We start from the raw sequence: 27,514 nt of genomic DNA on the forward strand, positions 1-27,514 counted from the left end.
CTGTGGTATGTCTGGCATGTTTGAAAAGAGGTCATGAAAGAATGAATGATGCATCTATGTGACAATGTGAAGACAGTCCTCTTGTAGCAGGTGAAAATATCCTTCTGTGGTTTAACAGTTAAAGGTTGCATCCATGTTGAGTCAGCAGTTAAGGATTTCCCAGTACTACTAAATCATGCCTTCAACCTGACAGCTGAAGACTACAAGCAACAATCCCCACAAAAACTGCAGACCGCAAAGCCAGAAGACCACCTCCTATGAATCCCAACCAGCCAATGGGACAAAGAGGATGACCTTCATGTCTGACTCAGGGGAATCCACAGGCTTGTATGGACAGCTATCACTATAAAGAATGAACACAAAGAAAAGGCTTTGGGTCTGTCTACCTGCAAGAAGGAGTTTTGGGCATGTACAAGAAGCCCTGACTCCATTCCTTCTTTTTTCTCTTTAATTTCATTTGTGGCTTACATCTGGCATAAAGATACTGTGTGAATTTTGAGTTAGTGCTAATTGGTTGTCTAGCTAGAAGGAAGTAAGTAAGAAGTGAAATCCTCAGGGCAAAATTCTAAAATTTCCCTCTGGAAAAGTTAGAATACAGGCAGTCCTCAGACTTACAACACAGTTATTTCCTGAAAACCATGTCTTAAGTTGAAACATTGTAACTCGGAACCGATTTTCTCATAGAGAACAATATTATAAATGGGAGGTTGGTTCCTGAACCAAGGCCCGATACCCTATTTTTACCAAAAATAATGCAGAATGTTGTACTCAATCAATTATAAATGAATAATATAGCTACAATAATATATTTATTTTGTAAATAGCAATCATATTGATTTGAAAGTACTTCTTTGAGGTGACTTTGCTGGACTTTTTGAAAGGCTCTTGGTTGGACTTTTTGAAGGGCTATTGGCTGGAGTCTTCTCAGGAGTCTCAGCTGCAGGTTTTTTCTAGAGTTTTGTCCGCTTTCTTAAAGAAAGCGTCCAAGGAAGTTTGGACAGATGTTCTCCAAGGAGATGGGAGATGCAGCGAACTTGTTCGCTGGTGTGGCATGGCATGGGATCAAGCATTGTAAAGTTGAAACTGAGGTCAGAAAGTTGAAACTGGGTGTCAATTTATAAATGCTGTAAGTGCGAAACGTTGTAACTCACAACGTTGTAAGTCAAGGCCTGCCTGTATTATTCATAGTTTAAGAACATTCAATTGCTGTCTGAAAATTAAATTGGGAGACTGAAGTTCATCAATCACTGAACTATGAAATATAGGACTTTTACTCTTGATCGATAACTACACAATACAGTACTCTTCAAAACATAATTAATTTAACTTAAAAAAAAAAAACTGTTTAGTGCTTTGTTTTTTCCTTGTTGATATTTATAAAGCACTTTTCAGTTAGCTTCTCCCTTGCTAACTTACTGTTAATGCAAACAGTCAAACTGCCTGCATGCACAATGCTGTTAAATACAGGATTTCTTTCCTATGAGCATTTCCCAGGTAGAATTACGTTAAATTTATTGATAACAGCTGCAAGATATACAATTTTCAAATAGAAATGTTATTTCCATCAAGTTATATGGGTGCCTACAAATCAAAATTCAATGCAGCTTTTTTGCTGACGCCTCCATAACAACAGCCTCCCATGGTAGAAGATTGGTAATTATCACTATCATCTGAAGATTAAATGTCTGAGATGCACTACTCTAGTCTAGTCTTGCCACCTTGGTAAGGCTTTTGATACAACTAGCAAACCCAGATCCCATAAGTTTTGTCCTGTGGCATTTCTGCTTGAGACTGTTAATTTCTTTGTTTTCAAGAGACCTTTTTCAATATTGCATTTTCTCCATTATCTTTTATTCCAATTGATGAACAATGCCAAAAACTGAATTCTGTGTTTGATATAATCAGGTTCTTCCAAGTCTGTGCCAATGCTACATTAGAGACAAATGAGGCAGATTTCAGCCCTCAGATCAGTTTCATCAGTAAAATATATTCCCTCTAGTGACTTCAGTTATTTCTAACTGAGATCTAACTGGGCACATTTAACACGTTCATTAATGAGCAGTAATTACAGGACATTAAGTATAGTACCTGTAATTACAGGTACTATGTTAATGTGCCAAAATTGGTGCTACTGTGCATTAGTGCCAGTGCATGTTATTTTGGTGATACTAATGCATAATAGACTAATTCTACTGCACATTAGCGTGACGGGCAAAACCCATGCTAATGTGCAGTAGAATTAGTCTACTGTGCTCAAAGACATCAGTGATCTTGCACATATGTGGCTGCTGAGGACCAAGTCTTTTCTGTAAAAGGTTTCTCTTTACGTTGGCCAGTGTGCTACATTTGCAGTTCATTACAGATTATAATGCAGTCTGTGAAGAACAGTAAGTCAATATGCTAGAAACCTAGCATTTTTTCCATAAAAGCTTCCATTAGAATTTCCAAACAGACAAAAGATCTTAATGTAATAATAATCATAGAATTATAGAAAATGAGGGCTGGAAGGGACCTCAGGGGGTCATCTAGTCCAATCCTCTGCTAAAAGCAGGACCAGCCCCAACTAGATCATCCCAGCCAAAGTTTTATCTAGCCAGGACTTAAAAACCACCAAGGATGGAGTTTCCATTGCCTCTCTGGGTAACCTGTTCCAGTGCTTTACTACCCTCCTTGTGAGAAAGCTTTTACTGAATATGTAACATAAACTTCTCTTGCTGCAACAGCTCCTTGTCTCTCATTTGCCACCACTCAGAACAGTCTAGCCCAGTGCCAGGCAAAGTCTGACCTGCAGGCCAGATCAGTCCCATTTCCCAGAAAATCCTGCCCACATTGTGCTGCAGCTGGTTTCCATTGATACACCAGGAGACCCCAGAGCTTCAGCACAGAGAGCTGTGACAGCACGAGGGCAAGCTTTCCATGAAGTCCAGCCTCAGCAGCACAGGTAAGGGTGCACAGCTGGTCAGGGAGCTGCTCGGGGCCCGGGGCCGAGGCCAAGGCTGGGGCCAGCACCAGCATTTTGCAGTGGTGACAGTGCAAGCTGAAGCCTGGGCAGAGCTGCAATCTGCTGCTCTCACATCCTAGGCAGAGGCATGCAGGCAGTGGATTGCAGCTCTGCCCCAGCTCCAGACCATGCTGTCAGTGCTGCAAAATCCTGGCCCTGGCCTCAGAGCAGTTCCCCACTGGCTGCGCACCCTGCCAGCGCTGCTCAGGATGGTCTTCATGGAAACCCTGGCCCCGCACTGTCCTGGCCCTGCTGCTCCTGGGGTTTCCATAGAAACAGACTGGACTGATGCAGTCAGGGGCTGCTGGGAAATGGAGCCCAGCTGCCGGCCAAATCCACCATTTCGCCTACCCCCGCATTAGCTCCATCATCTTTGGATCCCCACTTCAGGTGGTTGAAGGCAGGTATTAAATCCCCTCTGTCTCCTCGTCTCTAAGCTAAACAAGCCCAGTTTCCTCAGCCTCTCCTCATAAGTCACATCCCCCAGTCCACTCACCATTTTCATTGCCCTCTGCTGGACTCTCCAATTTGTCCACATCCTTTTTGTAGTGGGGGGCCTAAAACTGAACACAATACTCCAGGTGTGGCCTCACCAGTGCCGAATAGAGGGGAAGAATCACTTTCCGCAATCTGCTGGCAACGCTCCTACTAATGGTCCTACTAATAATACTGCAGCTTTAACCTACAATTATAACCTTCTTCAATTACTGCAAGACAGTTCTTGTTCAGAACAAGGCAGAGACATAAAAGTATTTGCTTAAAAGGGGAAATCACACACACAAGTTAATACTTAATTACTTTTGAAATCAAACAGTAGTGTAAGGGTTACACTACAGACATTTCAAATAAATCCTATCCCTATCAAAAAGTCAATGGCAAAACTCCTTTTCACTTCACTGTTGCTAGGATTTCACCCCTAAACATTAGTGTCCCATCCTATCTGAAATTGTAAGGTGACCAAGTTTTTAAACAAATTGTCTCTTTTATATTAGTTTCTTATAATTTTTCTCTCTCTCTGTTTTCCTTTATTCCTCTGTCTAGGCTTACAAGGCAATAGGGGATTTTAGTCTGAGCCATGGTCACGTGCAGAGTGAAACTGGTTGGGGTGTGTGAATTTGGTCTGTGCCATTTTATAGATAATGTCTGGCTGAGTTGTCAGGGCACGACACCAAGAGCAAGCATTACCCGTGTTGGATGGTATATAGAACATATTCTCTTCAGAGAACTTCCCTCATGCCTTTTGCCAGGACTTTTATCGGCTTTGAAGAGCCATTTTGGCTTCCAATTTCCCAAGGTAAAATTTAAGAGAGAACTGACAGGCCATTAAAAAAAAGGAGAAAAAAAAAGAGCAGTCCAAATATTTAAGGCTGGAAACAGACATTGCTTTTGTGCCACCATAACAATTTTTATGCTAGAACAAAGCAAAAAGATATCCACGCCCTTTGTTACACCACAAATGCCTTTCTTTGTGCTGTGATAAAAGGTAGTAATAACCTGTGCTGGATGTTTGTGGTGGACATCTCTTTGCTTTATGTGCAGGGGAGCACAGGCAGTCTGGAGCTGCCCACACTCCCAGGGGTCTGGTTCTGTGTGCCCTGGGAATTTCTGAGCAGGATCAGGCCCCACAAGCTGCAACAGTGCCTGTCCGGCTTTCCCTTCTTACAGAGACATACTCCAGAGATCCCCACCAGTGCATCTCTGTAAGTGGGGAACATGCTGCCCAATGTCCTGCATGATCAATGGATGGGACAATGGGAAACATGTTTTTGCTCAATGAAGCAGATCAGCTGTGTTGGGACACATCTTGGCAGTTGATGTGCTTTGCATGGCAACATCTATTTATACCCTAAGTCATTCTTAACTGCCACATGGAAAGCTTAAGAAACTCAAACAGAGGAATGATACAGAAAATACAGAAAACACAACAGGGAGTATCTATAGAGCTAATGGGCTCAATGCCATGATGCAAGTAGTACTTTGCATCACCTGGCAGTGAGCTCCAAAGCTGATCAAATGGTGCTGCTCTCAACATGCAATAGAAGTACCTGTTAAGTCCTATATTAGCCAAAGTTTGGTAACTGTCCTTAAAGAAAAGACTACTATAGGAGAAAAGTAACAAACAGCAATAGACCTTTCATCAAAGGTACAAAAAGATACAGAAGGGAAAATGTAGCCAGTGAATAAAGCAAGCAGTAACAAAAGAAAAATGAGAAAGAAACTGACACTTACTTTCTCTAATCTGCTGGTTGATTAATGCTTGGTCATTTTCTAGTTCCCTCTCTGCTTTGATTTGTCCTGAGAGGATCTGCTGTTTTAAATCTTCAACAAAGAGCTGCTGTCGTTGAATTTGTTCCCTGCGGAAAGCTTCCTGTTGTCTCAGCTTCTGTTCATACTCTTTATGCACAGAATCTCTCTCTCTGCTGTTGGAAATGTTGACAAGGATTTTAAACCAGGAAAGAAACAAATAATATTCTGTTAAAATGAGATTTCTTATGTTAGACAGGTTCTTAAATCAGACAAATTTCAAGCAATTGTTTGTAAAATAAAGCACATAGTGGCTAATGAATTATGCCAGGAACATATAGTGTTAAAATAATTGTGGCCATGTATGATGTCACAGTAAGCTACAATCCCACTTATATCAGCAAAAAAACCTAGCAAACATTAAACTTCTCATGGTAAAACAGAAAATCTGGCCATCAAAAGTTAACAGCAAAAGGAATTTTATTATCATTTTGTTTGATGTTGTCCTATAAAAAACCTATATTCTATAAAAAGAACATTTTATAAAAATAATATACAGCAAGACTCAGTGAAGATTGTTAAGCATCTCACACCTGATGATTTCAAAGTGCTTTACAACAGTGACGAGTATCATTATTCTATTTTACAGACCAAAAAAACCCTGATGGGTTAAGTAAGTTTCCCAAGGTCACACAGTCTCTAGCAGAGTCAGGAAAAGACTGCTCCTTGCCATATCCACTAGATAAAGTGGCTTCTTCTGTAATGTACGTACTGTTTTGATTATAAATGTTACCAAAGCACTTTTCTAACAGTTTTGCTCCCCAAGACTGCTCCAAAATACATAAATGTACACTAGCTACCATGACAAAAAACAAGCTTTCCCCCCCGGATCCATTTGGATCCATACTGGGAAGCCATTAAAGTTATGGAAGAAGGAGCAGGATTTCATTGCTTGGACAGCAAGAGCAGAATAGTTTAAAGTTCCAAATTCAGAACATTTATAAATAGATCTAGCTTAATTCTGTGCTTTTGTAAGCTGTACTTTTACTTGTTTATTCAACCAATAAAATGTGTGGGTCATTGAAAAAGAGTAAACATAGAATTGCTGCCTTTATATATTCTTTTTAGGAAAGATCAGAACCATTGTTTTCTAAATTGTAGCTAAGATTGATGTTTTGGGGCTTTTTACATGAAACAGCAAAACCTGAAGGACCCTCGAGACTCCAAAGAAAAATAATAACAATCCATATTGAAATACTGCTGAAATGTCATCTATTTTTACAATTACTACTACCAAGAACACCTACCTGAAAAGAGGATTGGACCTCTACTATTTTAGGGATTCATCTTGGTTACAGGGAGATGAACTATTAAGAAATGAAGGCCTGCAAATGCTACAGATATTAAAAAACCCCCAGAAGAGATAGAATACAGAAAGCATTGGTATTTAAGTACATATATCTGTAAATAGAATATTCAGATTAATTTTAGTGGTGTAAGAAGGATTTTAATATATGTGTGATACTTCTTATACAGTATTTTGACGACTACTATTTCTTTTACTCACCTGACAAGACCAGAGTTCAAGATTCTGGAATTCAAGGTTTGTTTGTTTTTTTAATGTTTATGTGAATTTAGAGCTCATGACCTGAGATCCTCTGCTGATATGGCACAGCAGAAGCAGCAGGAGTGCAAATTTTCCAACATCACCTTGGGAAAATGGTTTAACTTGGTCCTGTAAATATTTCTAAGAATGTTCTCCATGTCAGTTCAGCCCTTGGCCTCCTGTTAAGACTGTCAACACCTGTAAGAATTGTGGTAGTTGTTCTTCTAGGATGGGCAGTTATTGGTCCACTGGAAAGTAGACTGATAGTACCAACTCACTGTTCATCTGGCCTGAATAGTTGTCCTCATCTCCACTTCCCTGAACAATCTACACTCCTAGGAGTCCATATTTGACCTTCAGAAATGGATGACATCACATAAAACAGACCTCTTTTTCTGACTTTTGTGATGTCATCAACTCTTGGGACATAGAACTCAGAACCTGAAACTAGGTGGAGGATATGAAAAGACTTCTGAGTGTCTTATTCAGAAAAGGTTTTGCTGACGTTCCACTGACTTTAATAGAAGATTTACCTGAATTGGACCTGCAGGACTTGGTCCATACTTTCAAAAGTAAGTACAATGGAGAGACAGCATGAGCTAAAAGATAAGTCACAGGACGGTGACATAAAAAATCTGGTTTTAAAAATATTTGTTGTAGATATATTCTGTGATTTTAGGCAAGCCACTGTCTCCTCTCACATTATGTGTGTCTTGTTTATTTAAATCAGAATCGCTCAGAGCAAGGACTGTTTCATATCTGTGCAATATCCAGCAAAAGGGGCCTTGATTTCAGCTGAGACATCTAGGTGCAAACCAGTAATGCAAACAAGGAATGGTTAATACTAAACATGACACTACTGGTTAGTTTTAATCTTGCACTTACATTCTGGCAATACACAAACTATTTTTTTTACTGGCTTACGATATTTCTTATTCCAAAGGCACAGTAGTGTAGACATCAGGAGACTTGGTTGAGAAATCTACTTTTCTCATTGGTTAGCTGTGTGACCTTGGGTAAATTACCTAATCTCTCTCCCTTTGGGACTCCATTTTTAAAAAAACGACAATTTCTTCATTCAGGGGATTCTGGGAAAACTATAATTGGCCTAGTATTCTAAACACTCTGTGTTATTTAAGAGTGAAGTACTATTAAGCCAGCTCTTTCGTATTCCTGTGTAACTAGCAATAGTACTCCACATAAAACAATGAAAAAATATTATATAGAAAAATAATTTTCACATGGAAACCATGTTCTAAAGATCAGCAAAAATGTTTTCATCTGATCTTTTCAAGTTAGTGCTTGATTGGAACTTTTGGCATATAAATTCTCAAACAGCCTTACCACAATGTAGCCTAGGAATTAGAGGTCTCAGATATTCTGAAGTCAGAAACCAAGGACACTAATGTAGTAAACAGTTATACTTCGCATTTTAAGCTGAACACCTCAAGGTGTTTCACAGGGGTGGGCATGAACCATCTTCTGTTCACAGATAAGGAAGCTAAAGCGTGCTCGACAAGTTTTTCCAGCAACAACTACATGACAGTAAGTATTGTGATTTAAACAATTCATCTATGTGCTTGCTTTCCTCAGCAGCACTAGTACATTTTTTCATATGGGAGTTTCTTTTTGCTGAATTGGGACAAACCTATGTGCTTCTCCCCAACAGGAGCATAAGCCTGTATGCTTAGCAGGAAAACAACTGCCCAAATCTTCTTTACTATGGAAAGGTCCACACTGGTAAAAGGCAGAAGAACACAAAGGAATAATTTTAACCCACAGGATTCAAAATTGTTGGTAACATTTAAAAATACGATCACAATTGCTGTTATTGCCTATGACTTCACTGGAGGAATAGACAGCTATCATTATTGAACTCTCGGTATTATTTCTGTAACAGAGGTATGAAATGTTGTCCTGAAATTGCTGAAAGGGCAGGAAACACATGTTAGCTGCAGTTCTGCTATTTCGGTGCCTCTGCCTCCCTTCACTTTTTAATAGTGCAAGATAAAAATTGAATATAGAAATGGAGAAAGGTCTGTGCACCAAAGAGTCTCAACACACTGAAAGCCTCTTTGCACACTGCTCCTTCAAGCAGAACAGAGATATAATAAAAATTCAAAGGCCACTGCTTACATAATATAGGTACAATAGAAAATGGAGCACCTTTCCACTGACAATGAGGCTAGTGATCTTGAAAATGTGATTTGCTTAGATTTGGGATTCAGATCTGTCACTCCACGGTCAGCTGAAACCAAGGATGTGAATGCAAAATGTTTCCTTTTTGCATCTGACCATGTTACAGTCACCTCGACTTACCCTTGCTGGTTTTTGAAAAATGATGGCGCAAATTGGAGTTGCAAATGAAGAAAAAATAGCCAAATACGAAAATAAAATACTAACATACTTAGTAGTAATATACCAAAATAGACAATATAGGGATCAATTAATAAGGTAAGTATAAACATAGATAATAACTAAAAATAAGCTAATTCTATGTTACAAAAAACAGATGAACATATAAATATGGAAATATGAACAGATAAATGAAATATGTACAGGTGGTTTCATTATTTCACTGAAATATGCCCTGAATTGGACAAACAAGCAAGATTTGGACTTGATCAATATGTTCTGAGTCTCTGTATTTCAAACAGCAATAAACTCCCCCTATGTTTCTGTCCCTTTTTTCCTAGTAAATAAAATATTTAACCCCCTCAAAAAAACAAAACAAAGGAGAGTCAGCTTCATTTTTTGCAGAGCAGAGCATCTTCCTCAAATACAGATACCTAAGAAGACAAGACCAGCATGTAAAAAAAAAAAAAAAAAAGCAGGCTAAAATACTGAGAAGCAGTGTCCCTGTATAGAATTTCATATATATGCAGATTTAGCAAATACAATAAGGATATTAACAGTTCCCTTTCCTCTAAGTAAATTTTTTAAATTATTAAGAAAACAGGCAAAAAAGATACCAACCTTAAACTAAATATAATAACAACATATTACTGAGAAAATCTTCATAATATACCAACATAGCTGGGTTGCTTTACTGTCTCATCTCTCTATCCACAAAGTTTGCATTGGGCACACTAAATGAACCTTCTGTGGATCCACGGTTTCTCCAGCCTGTTTGTCGTCAGTTTTCTGGGATCCTATTGTGCAATTCACCTCCCCTCTTCCCCAAACATTTCAAAGACTGATGCAGAGGCTGGCAGCTTCTACAGCATAATGCAGTTTTCAGTAACTATGGCAGCGACAGCCCAGTAATGAAGCTGAGTGCTCCCTGACATATAAGAATACAGTTCTAATCAAGAAACTCAAGCAAAAAAGCATTTTTTCTAAAAAAAGAAGTCCCTTAACACTGCAGTTTGACCTATGTAGTAAAAGAAAAAAAAAAAAACCAAAAAACAGTCAAATTAGAATATTTTCCCTTCTCTCTGCCTGCCTAGATTCCAGTTATATTTTTCTTCAATTAATCATTGACTTTTGGCTTAAAAAAATAAAGAGAAATATGTTTTAAAAAGCCACTATTATATGTTTGCAAAGGAAGGCAGGCTCGTATTAAAAGCATCGTAAGTCAGGATTCCAAAACCATTCACTGATTTGCATTTTTCTCCACTCTATCCACTCCCCTGAACCTCTGCCCAATCAGAAGGCTCTTTTTACATACCACACCATAGCCTCAGGGTAATACACAGCAGACCAGGACTACGGCAGCTGCAAAGGACCAGCATACGACCAACTATACAAATGTTTTCATGTACATCATATAATGTAAAGCTCTTTGGCTCTTAAACCAGTCCCCTAACCACTCACTAACAGAAAGGGAAAAGTGAGGAAATGGCCAATCATGAGGCAACATAAAAGTAAAACTAAAAGGAAAAACAATTTCCACTATAAATGGGCAGTACTTCCATATGCGAGTCCCTGGAGACAAGTACACAAAGAGAAATCCCCCAAAACATATAAGTATATAAGGGATGTACATAAGGACCTGGGAGAATGTCTGTTCACCAGACTGCCCCAAGGAAAAACAAGGACTAATGGTCATAAACTCCTACAAGACCATTTTAGGCTGGACATAAGAAAAAATTTCATTCCAAGACCTGGAATAGACTCCCTTCAGATGTGGCGCAGGCACCTACTCTGGACTTTTTCAAGAAATGCTTGGATGCTTATCTTGCTGGGGTCCTTTGACCTTAGCTGACTTCCTGCCCCTGGGGCAGAGGGCTGGACTTGATGATCTTCGAGGTCCCTTCCAGCCCTAACATCTATGAAATCTATGAAAAGTACAGAAGGGGAGCCACCCATGATGCAACAAAGTTGTTTAGGTATTTAACAAACTGGTATGTCTAAAAGGGAAAGAAAAAAAATCCTACTGACTCATGTGATTGCATGGTTAAGTGTAAAATTAACTTCAGCTGCTTCCAAAAAATCCAACAGCAGTAGTAAGGAGCAACAATTCCTCAAAGCATCCCTATAAAACAGGCCTACCTCTCTGGTCGGCAATCAGAGATGTGCATTGTTTAGGAGATTAAGTTTATCCTGCTTCTTCTGTCTCAAGTTCAGAATGAAGACTCCATTGACTCAAGACAAAACATATTTTTGCTGAAGACATAACACCGACTTCCTTAAAAACTCCCATGCTAGTTGGAATTACACTCTATTCCCAACTTTTCCCCCTGTGAGTTCACCTGGATACAGTGTTCTTCACTGCCTCCACTAAATTGGTCTGTTTAAGCATTTTGCAAGCTATATTGTTCCATTCCATTTTAGATGTGACTGAATTTCAGAAGTTATCCTTTAAATACTACAGAGATGCTGCAAGGCTTATTCAGTTTATATTTGTGAAGCACACTTAGATCATCAACTGAATGCTGTTATTAAAAAGCATTATTTTACAAATACTAATAGGAAATTCTCCACGTTAACCACATTGCAACAGAGTAAGACACAAGTCTAGGTTACAGTGTCTATACATAAGCCATTTATTCAGTTTCTTTCCCCTCTTAAATTAAATGAACTAATGCCATTGAAGTTTTCTATGAAGTAAAGGTCTTACTATCAGTTTTAGCTTCTTTTTTTTGCAACAGTTTGATAGAGGTACTTTAGAAGTATGTATAAATTTATTATTTCTGCAGGAAGCTAAAAATGCATCATCAATGTATGTTCACAGATCTTACCTCAGTGGTATGTGGTTTCATTTGGTGTGTAATTCTTTTTAATTTGGTCCAATCTTAGTCTCCCACAAGCTTTATGTTGCTATGGCTCCATCTTCATGAAGTCCCTGTGCACAACTTATGTTATTAAAAGTGCACAAGGACTTCATGAAGACCCTATATACTATATTTACTTGGATACAAGAGGAGGTTCCCCTTTCCAGCCTATCAGCATGGGGGTAAAAGCTCCTCATCTTACAATCACATACAAATAAAACCTCATTAAGTACATTGTCTATCATTAAACTATTGCCAAAAGCACCACAAGCTCAATAATGGAAAGCAACTATGAAGTTGACTAAATGCAGTCAACACTGAACATGACTATAAAACACACAGCCCACATTGGGCAAATATACTGATGAGAATCCTCTCTTTTTGTAGTCCTTAAAAAACAGGTGGGTATTCCCCCTACAAGGAACTGGCACCAAGCCTTCAGGACCAGACAACCCAGATATCATCTCCAGGGTACCAAAAATGCTACAATGGTTATGCTGATAGGAACCCACCACATCAATAGGTCAACACAATCCACTTGAATAAACTACATGGAATGCAGTGAAATAGCTACATTCACCCCCCTGAATGCCAACTCTTTTTCACATCATGGTGAGCCACTACACTGCATATATTTTTACTTCCTTTTCATTCCCACAGCTGAGCTGCATATTTCGCTCCCATTTCCTATGATTCCTGTTTCTTTACCAGCCTTAAATATCTGGCAAACATCACCAAATGGGCCCCCAAACAGATCACCCAGAATCCTTTTGTAACCCCCACCTCTCAGACTGTCACATATAATTAGTGTGGCCCCACCCTCTATAAGGTGGAGCCAAACCAGATTGTCCAATAGCTCATTTTCATATAAATTTTTGGAGGATCCTGGGACTCGTGACAAGAAAGCCCAGTTCTACTCAGGAGTGAAGGAACAATTAGCACATGAACCTTTTTTTTTTGGTGGGGGGGGAGGAAGGCAGTATCTGGAGTACGCACACATACTGAGCAGCTCTGAGCTGTGGGGTCACTATGGTTTGAAATGCTCAGAAGTTTGTTTATAGAGTACCTATGCTAAAACTTGCATCAGTTTCAAAAAGGCAAAAATGCATCAATTCTGGACGAACTAAGTCTATGGGTATCTGTAGTAATTTTATGCAAATTACGAGGGCCGTGCAAAGCTTCAGTCCCTGATTTGATCCATTGGAGATTTGGCCCGATTTGGTGGCTGAATCTCCAAATCCAAATCAAATTAGGAGACCCTTTAATCTCTCCAAATCGAATTGGAACCCTCCGAATCGATTTGGAGAGATTCGGCGATTCGGACATGGACAGCTTTAAGTGTTTTTTCTACATACTTCATGGTACCAGGTGGCTTGTCAATGCTGAGGTGCTGGGGCAGATGGAGCATCCCACAGGTGTGCAGGGGGCTCCCCAGCACGCTTGGCAGCAGACCCAGAAATGGACCAAAAGCACTTCCGGTCCACTTCCTGGTCCACCGGAGAACACACAGGGGCTCCTCCCCACCGTGTCCACTTGGCAACTGGTGCCTCCTGGGTCTGGGGTCCCCCTGTGGCTGATAACTGAACCAGGGAGGGGGCGTGCCCCCCCCACACTCTCAGAAGTGGATCGGAAGTACTTCTGGTTCACTTCTGGGACCACTGCCGAGCACGTGGGGGACCCCCCACCATGCTCCTGTGGGACGCTACATCTGCCCCAGCATTTTAGGGTTCATGAGCTGCACCTGGTACCTTGAGGTATATAGAAAAAACATTTAAAGCTGTGTCTATGTCCAAATCGCTGGTTCTCTGAATCAGCATGGAATCTTCAGATTCAGATATGGCTGAATCGAATCGGGGACAGTGATCCAAATCAACAAGTTGAATCACTGTCCCCAATTTGGGCTGAATCCAAATTGAATACAGCCCATTTCGCACACCCCTACAAATTTACTACATGTATGTTTATTTCTAGTTCAGTATTTTCAGATTTACCCCTCACTTCCATGTGCTCAGGGACACCAAGTTCTGGTCGTAAGAAAGGGGAAGATGTTGGGGGTGAAGCAAAGGGCAAGGGGACTACCTGATCTCCGAGATTTATAGTCCATGTTGTAGTAGTGTGATGGGGGAAATTCAAAACAAACCTTCAAATATTAGCTTCTATACCTGAAAAATGGTAACAAATTTATAAATTTTCTACATATAGAATCTAATTATTGTGACAGCTTTACTCAGTGTCATCTTATATTTGAGTAAATACAGTATTATTATTGTTTTCAAAACTGACATAATCAGAATCAGGTTTCATATTTACATGTAACATGGGATGAAGGGTATCAGCATGATCAAGACCTTCTTTATAACCCCTGTTTTAGTAGTAATATTGTTCAATGATCTATGTCCATTTAAAGAACTTTTTTTTTTGTTAGCTGGCTCACAATCAGGGATACAAATATGAACTGCAGAATTCCTGGTTAGGTCAGTAGTGCAGACAAGCAAACAGCAAGGTAAGAACGCAACTCTAAAGAGAATTTGCAGATTAAATCCTAATTTTGAAATTTGAATTTAACATTAGAAGCAGTTTTGCTCTACTCCAAGAGAAGCCTATATAGTGTTAGAGATCTGGTTGAATTTTCAAAATAGAACTTAAAGAAGACTTGGTGCAGGATGAATTTCATTTAGCAGGAATGTTTTTGTCTTACACCAATTGGAATTATTTGGGAACTCAAATCAGCAATTGTTCCATAGCTCACATCATCTGAACTACTGCATCCTTTCCTCCCTGCCCTCTAAAGCAGTGTTTTCATTTACAGTTTGACTAAAAAAGAATCCTGAGAACACATGGCCAAGATCTGTGGAACCAGTTGCAATAGGTTTGTACTTCCAGCATGAAAAAATACAAAAACAATTGGTCGGTACAGCTTTGAGACTGGAATCATTACAACAGTGCTGTCCAATGTCTCATGGCTGGAGACTACATGACCTAGAAGTTGCACCAGGCTGCAATTGTGTGAGCCACAAGCTCCCAGGCTGTAACTCCCACACACCGCATATGTAGAGCATTTGCCTGCTCTCTACCCACCCCGACACCACTGAGCTATGCCACTCACTCTCCCGGCACTGTGGGTTGCACCACCCCACTCCTTGGGGCAGGAAAAGGAAGTGAAAGCTGATGGAATGGGGGGGGGGGGGAGGGGGGGGGGGGTCGAGACCGCAGCTGCAGTGGCAACAGCCAGAAAAATAAGGGGGGCAGCAGCTGAATAGAAGCTTCTGAGTAGGAGCAGTTGCACATGAACTCTTACAGGCCACCAGTTGGACAGCTCTGAATTAGAACGTTAGATTAGTCTCTCTTGTAACTTGAGTTTAATAAGCCTGGCAAGCTTAGAGTATAAAATGTGAAGTAAGAATAGCATCCTAAATGTATTATCTCATCTGTCATTCAACTGTAAATGATCCTTATTTCAACATGATGAGGTCAAATAAAAATCCCACCGTCCAGATTACCTTCTGCTACAGAGGAAGCCCACGGGGAATGTACGATTTGCAGAGCTAGTAGGGCCAGAAAATGAGCACACTTTTGACATGGACCTAATTACTCTAATTTACGATGAAGATGTTTAAGAAACCATATTAGATGATTACAATATTTTGTAAGGAAACCACGTTATTTGTTTGAGAAAGTTGGAGCATTCCCACACCTACCTTATATTTAGCAATTCAGTTACAAAGGGAGAAGCTGGATGAAAGTATGCCCACATCTATTTCCCTAAAACTCATAGATCTAGGTTTGTGTGAGTTTTGCATACACATTTGACCTGTGCAGGCCTCATGACATAAAGAATTATCTTATATTAACTTTGAATTATTTTCTTACCTCACTTCTGCAGAACATTGGTGTTCCTCATGGTCTAAACATTCTTGACTGTGGAAATAATTATATTGAAAGAATGTATTAGTTTATACTGTTATCTCAGATATAGTTTGTAGTGTCTAATGAAGTCTCGCCATTTACAGTGGACCATTACAGGACCTACAGAGTATGTAAATTTCATTTTACTTCTGTATTATAGATCTTGCACTGAATCTCTAGCCAGGGTTTTATTTCAAAGGACATGAGCAAATTCACTTGTTTGGAATAAGATGATGATGATGATTATATTACTATCCTGCTCTATCCAGAAAGGTTAAGTGACATACAATGAATGACAACAATAGTAGGGCTTATTATTACTTACAGAAAAGGAAGAATAATGAGAGCAACTGCCCAAAAGAAACAAGAGACTGATGGTTTTCTTCAGCAAACACAGCTAGTAACACAAAACGTGTTCACAAATAAGCAGGATATTTCCTCCTATAAGGGAAACCTATGGAGGATACCTTAACCATCTTATATGATTTCAATGTAAATTGGAAAAAGAACATTACTTGGTATAATACTACACATTCCTGTCTTAAAATTTTAAAGTCCAGTGCATCAGTTAAAGATTGCGCCATAATGCATACTCACAAGGAATCAAATTAAGCTTGTCTGGGAACTCTTTATTCTAGCATTTCCTAATTTTTCAGTGTTTGACTTTGCAACTGTGATGTTATCTTTTTACACCTTTTTGTATTTATATTAGTAAACTAACTAGTACTAAGTCATAGAATGATAGAAAGTAAGGGTTGGAAGGGACCTTGGGGTCATTTAGCCCAACCCACTGCTCAAAGCAGGACCAGCCCCAACTAGATCACCCCAGCCAAACCTTTGTCTAGCCAGGTTTTGAAAACCCCAAGGAAGCTTCCACCACCTCTCTGGGCAACTTGTTCCAGTGTTGTACTACCCTCCTAGTGAGAAAATTCTTCCTAATACCTAACTTAAACTTCCCTTACTGCAACTTGAAACCGTTGCTCCCTGTTCTGTCATCTGCCACCACTGAAAATAGCCTAGCACCTGAACCCCCCTTCAGGTAGCTGAAGACTGCTATTAAATCCCCTCTTAGTCTAGACTAAATAAACCCAGCTCTCCCATTCTTTCCTCATAAGTCATGTCTCCCAGCCCCCTCACCATTTTTGTCAACCTCCGCTGGAGTCTCTCCAATTTGTCCACATCCTTTTTGTAGTGGGGAACCCAAAACTGAACACAGTACTCCAAATGTGGCCACATCAGTACTGAATAGAGGGGGAAAATCACTTCCCTTGACCTACTGGCAACACACCTACCAGTGCAGCCCAGTATGCCATTAACCTTTGTGGCAGCAAGGGCACACTCCTGGCTCATATTCAGCTGTTGTCCACTGTAATCCCCAGGTCATTTTCTGCAGAGCTGCTGCCCAGCCAGTCAGCCCCCAGCCTGTACTAGTGCATGGGATTGTTCTGTCCTTAGTGAAGGACTTTGCACTCGTCCTTGTTGAACCTCATGAGATTTCTTTTGGCTCAATCCTCCAATTTGTTTAAGTCACTCTGAAACCTAGCCCTACCCTCCAGCATATCTACTACTCCCCCCAGCTTGGTTTAATCTGCAAACTTGCTGAGGGTGCACTCTACGCCACCTTCCAGGTCATTGATGAAGACATTGAACAAAACTGGCCTCAGGACCGACCCCTGGGGCACTCCATTTTATACCAGCTGCCAACTAGACATCAAGCCATTGATTACTAGTCTTTGAGCCCAATGCTCGAGCCAATTTTGTATCTACTTTACAGTCCATTCATCCACCCCATATTTCCTTAGCTTGCCTGAGAGAATATTGTGGGAGACTGTAACTCAAAAGCCTTGCTAAAATCAAGGGACACCACATCCACTGGTCTCCCCACATCCACACAGCCAGTCACCTCATCACAAAAGGCAATCAGGTTGGTCAGGCATGACTTAATGGTGGGGGTCTACTACAGACCTCCCAACCAGGGAGAAGAGCTTGACCAGGAATTCTTGGGTCAGCTCACAGAGGTAGTGAAGGCTAAGGATGTGGTAGTCATGGGGGGCCTGAACTTCCCAGACATCTGCTGGGAAGAGCAGTCAGCCAGGTATGAACGCTCACATAGGTTCTTGGCCAGAGTGCAGGACCTCCATCTAACCCAGGAGGTGCACAGCCCCACCAGGGGAGACGCTTTGTTGGACCTAGTGCTGGCCACGGGTGATGACCTGGTGAGCGGGCTGCGGGTGCTCGACCACCTGGGCGACAGTGATCATCGCCTGCTGGAATTCACCATCCAGCGCAAGGTGGCAAAGGCATGCAGTAAGGCAGCAGCCCTAGATTTTAGGAGGGCAAACTTCAACAAGCTAAGGAGGATAGTTGGAGAAGCGCTGAGGTCCCGGAGGGGAGGGGAGCCAGGTGTCCAAGGAGAGTGGTCGCTCCTTAAGGAGACGATCCTCCAAGCCCAAAGGAAGGTAATCCCAATGAGGATCAAAGGGAGCAGGAGAGCACACAAGCCTCCGTGGCTCACCAAAAGCATCTGGGAATGTCTTCTTACTAAAAAGGAGGCTTACACCCAATGGAAAGAAGGGGTCATAACCAGGTAGGACTATTCTGTAGTTGCTCGGGGATGTAGGGGTGTAGTTAGGAAGGCCAAGGCAGAGATGGAACTGGAACTAGCTTCCCAGATTAAGGACAATAAAAAGTCCTTTTTTAAATACACAGGGGGTAAAAAGGTCCCGGGTAATGTGAGGCCCTTGCAGGACGAGTTGGGAAACTTGGTCATCACACCAGATGGCAAAGCTAACATGTTTAACGATTTCTTTGCCTCCGTCTTCCTAAGTAGGGACCAGAACAGCCACCTCCCTGCTGGGCCCCCCCTCGGGCCCCAGGGGAGGCACACCTGGGCCACGGGTTAGCGAGGATTTAGTTAGGGAGCTTCTGGAGGGATTGGACGTATTCAAGTCAGCCAGTCTGGATGATCTCCACCCTAGAGTTCTAAAGGAACTGGCCCAGGTCATTGCAAGTCCCCTGGCATGGCTTTACGAGCACTCGTGGTGCTCTGATGAGGTACCGGAGGACTGGAAGAGGGCTGACATGGTCCCCATCTTCAAAAAAGGCAGGAAGGAGGACCCGGGAAACTATAGGCCGGTTAGTCTTACCTCGATCCTAGGCAAGCTGTTCGAGAAAATTATGCTGGCACACATCCAGGAGGGGCCAGCAGGGGACTGCATGCTTAGGGGCAACCAACACGGGTTCATCAGTGGCAGGTCCTGTCAGACCAACCTGGTGGCCTTTTATGATCAGATCACCAGATCATTAGATGCAGGGGTAGCAGTGGATATAATCTTCCTGGACTTCCGGAAGGCTTTTGACACTGTCTTTCACCTCGTTCTCATTAAGAAACTGGGGGGCTGTGGTGTCAACACCCACACAGTCAAATGGGTCGCCAACTGGCTGGAGGACTGCACCCAGAGGATGGTAGTGGATGGGTCCTTCTCACCCTGGAAGGACGTGGGCAGTGGGGTTCCGCAGGGCTCGGTCCTCGGGCCCACACTGTTCAACATTTTCATCAGTGATTTGGATGAGGGGGTAAAAAGCACCCTGTTCAAATTTGCTGATGACACTAAGATGTGGGGGGATGTGGGCACACTGGAAGGGTGCAACAGGCTACAATCAGACCTGGACAGGTTACAAGGGTGGGCGGATGAGAATAGGATGGGATTCAACACAGACAAGTGCAAAGTGATGCACCTGGGGAGGAATAACCAGCACCATATCTACAGGTTGGGGAACTCCCCTCTTGTCAGCTCGGAGGCGGAAAAGGATCTTGGGGTCATCACTGACTCCAAGATGAACATGGGCCGGCAGTGTGGGGAGGCAGTTAGGAAGGCCAACCGCACCTTGTCATGCATCCACAGATGCATCTCAAGCAGGTCCAAAGAGATGATCCTTCCCCTCTATGCGGCACTGGTCAGGCCGCAGTTGGAGTACTGCATCCAGTCTGGGCACCACACTTCAAGAGGGATGTCGACAGCATGGAGAGGGTCCAGAGGAGGGCCACTCATATGATCAGGGGACAACAGGGCAGGCCCTATGAGGAGAGGCTACGGGACCTGAACCTGTTCAGCCTCCAAAAAAGAAGACTGAGGGGAGATCTTGTGGCCTGTTATAAACTAGTCAGAGGGGGATCAGCAGGCATTGGGGGAGTCACTGTTCCCCTGAGCACCGCCAGGAGTGACCAGGAATAACGGTCACAAGCTGGCAGAGGGTAGGTTTAGGTTAGATATCAGGAGGCGCTACTTCACAGTCCGGGCGGCTAGGGTCTGGAACCAACTTCCAAGAGAGGTGGTGCAGGCTCCTACCCTGGGGGTATTTAAGAGGAGGTTAGATGAACATCTTGCTGGGGTCATTTGACCCCAGTATTCTTTCCTGCCATGGCAAGGGGTCGGACTGGATGATCTGCTCAGGTCCCTTCCGACCCTAGAAACTATGAAACTATGACTTGCCCTTGGTGAATCCATGCTGACTGTTCTTAAACACCCTTTTCTAATCCATGTGCTTATACTCAGAGGGTAAGGTTCTCCATCTGGGGGCAAACAATCCCCAACATACCTACAGGTTAGGTGGCAACAATTTGACTTGCACCACAGCCAGAAGGGACCTAGGGGTAGTGATCGACCATCACATGGACATGAGCCAGCAGTGTGATGCTGTGGCCAGCAGGGCACACAACACACTGGCATGCATTAACCGTTGCATCTCATGCAAAACTAAGGAAGTGATACTCCCACTGTACTGGTGAGACTGTAGCTGGAGTACTGCACCCACACTTCAACAAGGATGTGGACAAACTTAAAGAGGGTGCAAAGAAGAGCCACTCACATTATCAGGGACTTGCAAGACAAACCATATGAAGAGAGGCTGAGGAACTTGGGCCTATTCAGCCAACAGAAGAGAAAGCTGAGAGGCGACTTGGTAGCAGCTTACCGCTACATCAGGGGAGTACCATCAAGAACTTGGTGAACATCTGTTCTTCAGGGCACCCCTGGGGAAGACCAGAAGCAATGGATACAAACTCCTGGAAGGTTGCTTCAGGCTCAATTCCAAGATAAACTCCTTCACAGGCAGGGTGTCCAGACTGTGGAATAAACTCCCACCAGTGGTGGTGCAGTCACACACCCTGGAAATCTTCAAACGGAGACTGGACAGTGCAGAGGGACTGGACCCAATGATGTACAAGGTCCCTTCCAGCCTCTACGAATCTATGAAAAATGGATTCCTTGAGGATCTGCTCTATTATTTTTCCAGGGGCCGAGGTGAGGCTAACTGGTCTGTAGTTCCCTGGATCCTTCTTCTTCTCTTTCTTAAATATGGGCACTGTGTTTGCCCTTTTCCAATCATCCGGGACCTCTCCTGATCACCATGAATTTTCAAAGATGATGGCCAATGGCTCTGCAATGACATCAGCCAACTCTCTCAGCACCCTTGGGTGCATTTCATTTAGCCCCATGGACTTGTACACATCCACTTTTCTAACTGGTCCCTAACCTGTTCTTTCACCACTGAAGGCTGCTCACCTCCTCTCCAAGCTGTGCTGCCCAGTGCAATCTGGAAGTTGTCCTTGCCTGTGAAGACAAAGGCAAAAAAGGTATTGAGCACTTCAGCCTTTTCTGTATCCTTTGTCACAAGGTTGCCTTTCCCATTCAGTAAGGGACTCACTTTCCCTGATCCTCCTCTTGCTACCAACCATACTTGTAGAAGCCCTTCTTGTTACCCTTCACATCCCTTGCTAGCTGCAACTCCAATTGCACTTTGTCCTTCCTGACTTTATCCCTGCATGCCCAAGCAATGCTCTTACATTCTTCCCATCATCAAGACTAGGAGCAATGGCCTTAAGCTGTAGTGGAGGAAATTTAAGTTGGAGATTTGGTAGAATTTTTTGACTATGAGGGTGTTCAAGCAAGGAACAGGATGCCTAGCGAAGTTACAGAATCTCCATCCCTGGAAATTTTCATGAGCAAGTTAGGCAGACACTTGGCTGGGATGATCTTTCCTTGAAGTCTCTGCTAGCCCTACATTCCTATGATCTTAATACTGTTATCTCTTTTTTTTCTTTATTAAAAGTTGTTGGTGGGATGGGTATGCATGGCATTCAATAAACTATTTTTTAATGTTGCTTAGTGATTTTTATAATACTATGGTAAGATAAATTAATTACCCTGTAGTTTCTTGGTGGGTATCATTATTTAAAATGTAAACAAAAAAATAAAATGATGATGGCTTTTGCTCTATAAGCATCTTATTTCTTGCTCAAATGGATCCTGGTTTTAGGCATGTTCCATCTAGGTGAATACATCTTCTAACTTACCTTTCTTTTTCAAGCGGAGAAAAGATATAGGTAGAAGAAGAAATGAAATCTCTATCCAAATTTAGCCAGTCCAGAGCTCCATGGCTCAAAATGGGAGAGCCCTCACTAATCTATAAAAAGCACAATATAGGATCAGGAAGGAGAAATATTAAGACAACCTAAGAGGTTTTAACTTAGTATCATCATTGTCATTCCTGCTAACCGTTACATATTATGCTTTAGGATAAAGACATGGCCCCTGTCCAAGCAAGCCTACCTAGGTAAGTGTCACACAAAGTTTTGGGCCTGTGGGCCAGATGAGCATCTTGGGGCTGGTCCACAGATTATACTGGATCACACATACCAGGATCGGATGCACACATCCTGATTGGGCCCTGTGTGGCTTCAGCTGGTCCCACATGCACAAATCATGTGAAGCCCCATGCCATCCCACCCCTGCTGGAATCGGGACCCGGGGCCCCATGCTGCCCCCACCCAGCCAGAATCAGTCCCCTGCCCTACCCTGTGCACTGGATTCAGGCCCTTGGATAGCTTCTCTCTTACATGTGAGGATCGGGCCCCCGTGCCACCTTGAATGCCTGATCTAGCACACAGGGCCAGACTTGTGGGGAGCCCTGTGGGCTGTAAGACACATGGCAGGGGCCAGATGTGGCCTGTGGGCTGGGGGTTGATCACCCCTACTCTAAGTTATTTCAATTTGGGTAGTACTTCACCTTGATTTTTTTGCAAGCAATGTAGTAAAGCATTTGTTATAAAGGACACTTTCCATAATAATAGCTATCAGGCAGTACTTTGAAAAATTCATCAGACAAATATATAAGGATTAAAATAATTTAGTTTTATCCTTTATCCCATTTACAAAAATGGTTAGTGTAGTGAAACACCATGATGTATATCTGTATCTTAAAAAGAAAATTCTTCCTGTTTTTAGCTGGTAATAACCAAATGCCCCAAATCAGGGACTAAAATTCGTTTAGTTTAGTACACCTGTAAATCCCAATCATATTTAAAAACATTCAGATTGCATTTCAGTGTCTTAAAAAACTATTTGCCAAAACAATAGCTTGCAGTAATGAGTTCCTAGTATTAATTATACAGTCTTTCTTTTATCAATCTTTAATTTCAAATCTCCAGTTTTGGAGTAAAGAAAATGAATACTTTCATAACTTGAGGGATAATAACACTGAGATTTATACACTAACTCTATAATTTCTCCAGCCGGTATTTTAGTGTATTGTCAATGTATTTAATTCTGGATGGTGAAGTAATAAGAATAATTATTTATTTATTTATTATAAGATACAATGTTATAAAGGGGATAACTTAGAGTATTACAAAATGTGGAAAAATTGTAAACTGGTCTCTTCATGGCAGTACTCTGCCTTTAATTACGTTGTTTCAATTCCACTGAAGTCATAACTACAAACAAGGAAATGTTAAAGTATTAAGGGGGTCTGCATCTTCTTCGGCTAAGCACATCTACAAGATGCAGCAGTATGTCTGCCCATAAAGGTTTAGAGTCACTACAGACCAGGGATGGGCAAAATATAGCCCATCAACTGACTGAATGCAGCCCATGGTAGGCACCGCCCAATTGATTGCATCTGGCCCACGGCTCCCCTGCCATGTTCCACATGGGGCTGAGCTCCACCCGCCCCCAGGCAGGGCAGCCCACACTGCGCTTCTGCCCGCCCCACCCCTGGCCAGTGTGTGCAGCTTTCCGCTGGGGCTGCTCCCCATGCAGCTGCAGCCACCCTGGTACTGCTTGACTCCCCTCACCTCCAGCAATTTCCTCCTCCTCCTCTTTCTGCCCCTGCTGCACCACTCCAGGCAGCAGGTAGTCCGGGGGAGCAATGGCAGCTGTGGAGATGTGTGACAGTACCTTGTACCCAGCCAGGGTGTGGGGGAAACTGCAGCTGGGTGGTTCCTGCTCCAGTGTGCGGAGCTCCAGCTTCAGCTCCCTGCTGCCTTCCACTCACTCCACTGCCTGCAGTTGGCTGCTCATTACACCAGGTGGCTGAGTCGGCAGAAGGCAGCTGGGAGCTGGAGTGGAAGATTCATGCACTGGGGCAGGAGCAGCCTGGCTGCCGGTTCCCCCCCAGCCTGGCTGGGTATATCATGTCCAATGCGCACCCCCATGGCTTCCCTGTACTGCCAGTTGCCAGAGCAGTGCAGCAGGGGCAGGAAGAACTGCTGGAGGCGGAGGGAGTCTAGCGGTACCTGGGTGGACTGGGAGCACCCCTGCCAGGAGGCTGTGCACACTGGCCAGGGCCGGGACTGGTGGGCACAGGTGGGAGCATGGTGTGGGTTGCCCCAGGCAGGAGTGGGTGGGTCTTGGCCCCATGGGGAGCACTGCTAGGGCAGTTATGAGCCAGATGGGTGGGGGGGATGGATTGCATCTGCACTTGCACTGCACCATCTGGGCAAGCTCTGCTTCACACAATCCCTGCCCCACCATCCTTCCCTCCCTCCCTCCCTTCTCCTATCTTTGGCTGGCTCCTGGGACCTAGCACACAGGCAGCCCCCCAATACACATGCATATACCCATGCTCTCCTACGTACCTGCCATGCCCACCCCCCACACACCTACCCCCCATGCCTACTCTCCCCACAGCCCACTCCAATCCCTCCATATGCTCACACCCTACACACCCACCCCACCCTGCATGCACACACCTTCATCCCCCCCGCCCCAGTATGTAAGAGTAAGGTTTTATTTTGAGTTATTATGCAATTCTCTGTCTATCACTACTCAAAAATATATAAATCAAGACAAAACATTTTTTGAAATAAAATTAAAATATGTTATAGTAGACATTTGATTTTTAGTCAGTTTGTTTTTTTATCTATAATTTGTTTAAATGACATCTGAAAGATTGTGTGTGCAGCCCACAACAGTTCGTGAAATCACATTAAGCAGCCCTCCTGCTGAAATAATTGCTCACCCCTGGTATAGACTATTAGAAGAGGAAAGTGAGGGACATGAATAAATGGCTGTGAAGAAAGTTTATATTTTCAAATTCCTTGTAAAATGAAATAATAAGCAAAACTGAGAAAAAAAATGTAGGAAAGGAAAATGCAAACTTTTGTGACTTACTAATCTTCTTTGTCGTAAAATGGCAGCTTCTGCTGGGTGGTTGAATCTAAATTTATGAACTTTACCCAGGACAACAAGAGCCCCTGTAAAGAGAAAGAAAAACTGTAGAAGTGCAATTCATCAAACATCTGGTATTTGATGCACACTCATGGGACCTACAGCTTAATTCTTCAGACTTTGTGAGTTTTGTTCCCAGCATTATACTGCAACATTGGAGGGAAATGGCAAACCCATTATTAGACATTTGTTTTAATTCAACTGCTAAAATATAACAGACAACTTTATCCCACAGACAAGGGCTAAAGAAGAGGAAATAATTTAGTTCCAGTAATTAATATACACAAAAATAGAAAATGTAGTCCAAGGTAAGTTCAACCACACTGTACAGTCAAAGACAAACCCTTCCACATTTTCAGTTAAGCATTTCCTCCGAAGAAAAGAGCAAAGTTGTGCTCAGGTTACATCTAAAATTGCCCCTCACTCTGGTCTTGATTCCTGTACTTGCAGTATTTTTTGTACATTTAACCCTTTGGGTCCTTTTCTTGATTATCTGACTCTCTTGAGGGATTTTCTAAGAGCAATAGAAGTTCAATATGTTTATATCCATTGACAGACTTATCCAGGGAAAAAAAATACCTTTCCTAAAATTGAACCTGAAAACATGGGGGTGACTTATAAGCAGGTCAACTTATAATCACAACAAAATTGTACATTTCTGACATTTAATTTCTAAAGAAATAGAAACAGGATGCTAAGGAATGGATTTACAATATTCACTTTCATACTGTTTTACTGTTCTTGTCCAGTTACACTTATATCATTGGCAATAACACCTCAGAAAAGAATGGCAAAGCTCACCTTGTGACAGTCGGCAAGCACTGGTGACTTCCTGACCATTTACTGTGCAGTGTGCTCCCTGGACTGGCTGCAGTGTCACAATCCCACAGTTGTTGCTGATAATGCAATGTTCCCTTTCAATCCACTGACCCTGCAAAACTACAAATTGTAGGTTCTTTTTACTTGATCATTTTAAGTTTAATTTCAAACTCTGATCCCCATTACACTGTCTAAAACAATAACCCACTGTATTTAAGTGACCTAAATGCACAGTATTATGGTCAAAGAACCACATACAGTGTAAGGATCTAATATCTCCCCTCTGATTAAGAGCCCAAAACAAGGTCTTAGAAAAGCTTCCTAGTCTGCCAGTATTTGTACTGTTCTTCCCAAATGTTTCTAACCTTTGAAAGTTAAAAGCTACCAGATCTGCAAATTACTATGATGTTCTTTTTCAGTTATTACATTATTTTTATAGCTTGTATTTCTCTCACTGGTAGAGCCAGAACATAAAAGGTAACCAAAGTCAAGATTCTAAGCTGTTTCTAATTAAAGTATAAGCAGTTGTCAATCTCTACTACCTTTAAGCAGTTTTTCAAATTGTTGCTACTATAATTAATGCCACAGATGAACTCAGAGAGGAAGGGAATAATTAGAATGATGTGATTAAGATCCAGTATGTCACGGCCAGACAGTCTGGAAACACACACATTAGACCACACAAGAGCTTTTTCTGGCACCAATACAACACTGAATATAGCAAATTTGAGACTCTTGATTAGAGTAATTTTCAATCTCTAATGTAAATTTACTCCCATGAGAAAACCCAAAATAGGTCCCAATTACCTTAATGGTTTTCTTGAAGCGTCATCAAAAGTTAACTCTAGAACTTTAGGTTATAAAAAGCCTATAAATTTGTATTGCCTTCTGCTTAACCTCTCACACAAAGACTGCTGGTAAGCAAAAATTATTATTAGATTGTTAAAACAGACAAGTAAAACCAACAGGATTTTAACTGAACACAACATAAAATCATTTATTATCTCTCTGTCTTACCAATATCCTGCTCCTGGTCAGAATCAATTCTTCCAATTTTGGTTGTTCCTTCCTAAAACAGGAATATAACTTTTTTACATGAGGCAAATTACAAGCAACCTATTAAAAATGAAAAACACAACCTTGATAATTCTGCCATAGTATTTTAATAAATATCATAACCATGGTCATTTAGAGGAGCTGGGTCATCCATCCC

The 27,514-nt window shown here is 42.1% G+C and overlaps 1 protein-coding gene across 5 annotated transcripts in view; it reads right to left on the reverse strand.

Moving 5' to 3' along the window:
* Positions 1-27,514, reverse strand: part of STARD9 (StAR related lipid transfer domain containing 9) — a 232,345-nt gene that overhangs the window by 40,563 nt on the left and 164,268 nt on the right. For 2 of the 5 annotated variants that reach the window (XM_090033334.1, XM_090033338.1), the window contains exons 17-23: positions 27,319-27,370; positions 26,284-26,421; positions 25,426-25,508; positions 22,329-22,438; positions 21,538-21,585; positions 15,938-15,985; positions 5,231-5,421 (exon numbers count right to left, since the gene is read on the reverse strand). In XM_090033334.1, the coding sequence (XP_089889460.1) occupies positions 5,231-5,421; positions 15,938-15,985; positions 21,538-21,585; positions 22,329-22,438; positions 25,426-25,508; positions 26,284-26,421; positions 27,319-27,370 (670 nt within the window). The remainder of the gene's footprint in view (positions 1-5,230; positions 5,422-15,937; positions 15,986-21,537; positions 21,586-22,328; positions 22,439-25,425; positions 25,509-26,283; positions 26,422-27,318; positions 27,371-27,514) is intronic. The other 3 variants (XM_090033335.1, XM_090033337.1, XM_090033336.1) reach the window with 3 other exon arrangements.

This window comes from Crocodylus siamensis, chromosome 2, assembly GCF_052110815.1.
Source record: "Crocodylus siamensis isolate JL-2025a chromosome 2, ASM5211081v1, whole genome shotgun sequence".
In the NCBI taxonomy this organism is placed as follows: Eukaryota; Metazoa; Chordata; order Crocodylia; family Crocodylidae; genus Crocodylus; species Crocodylus siamensis.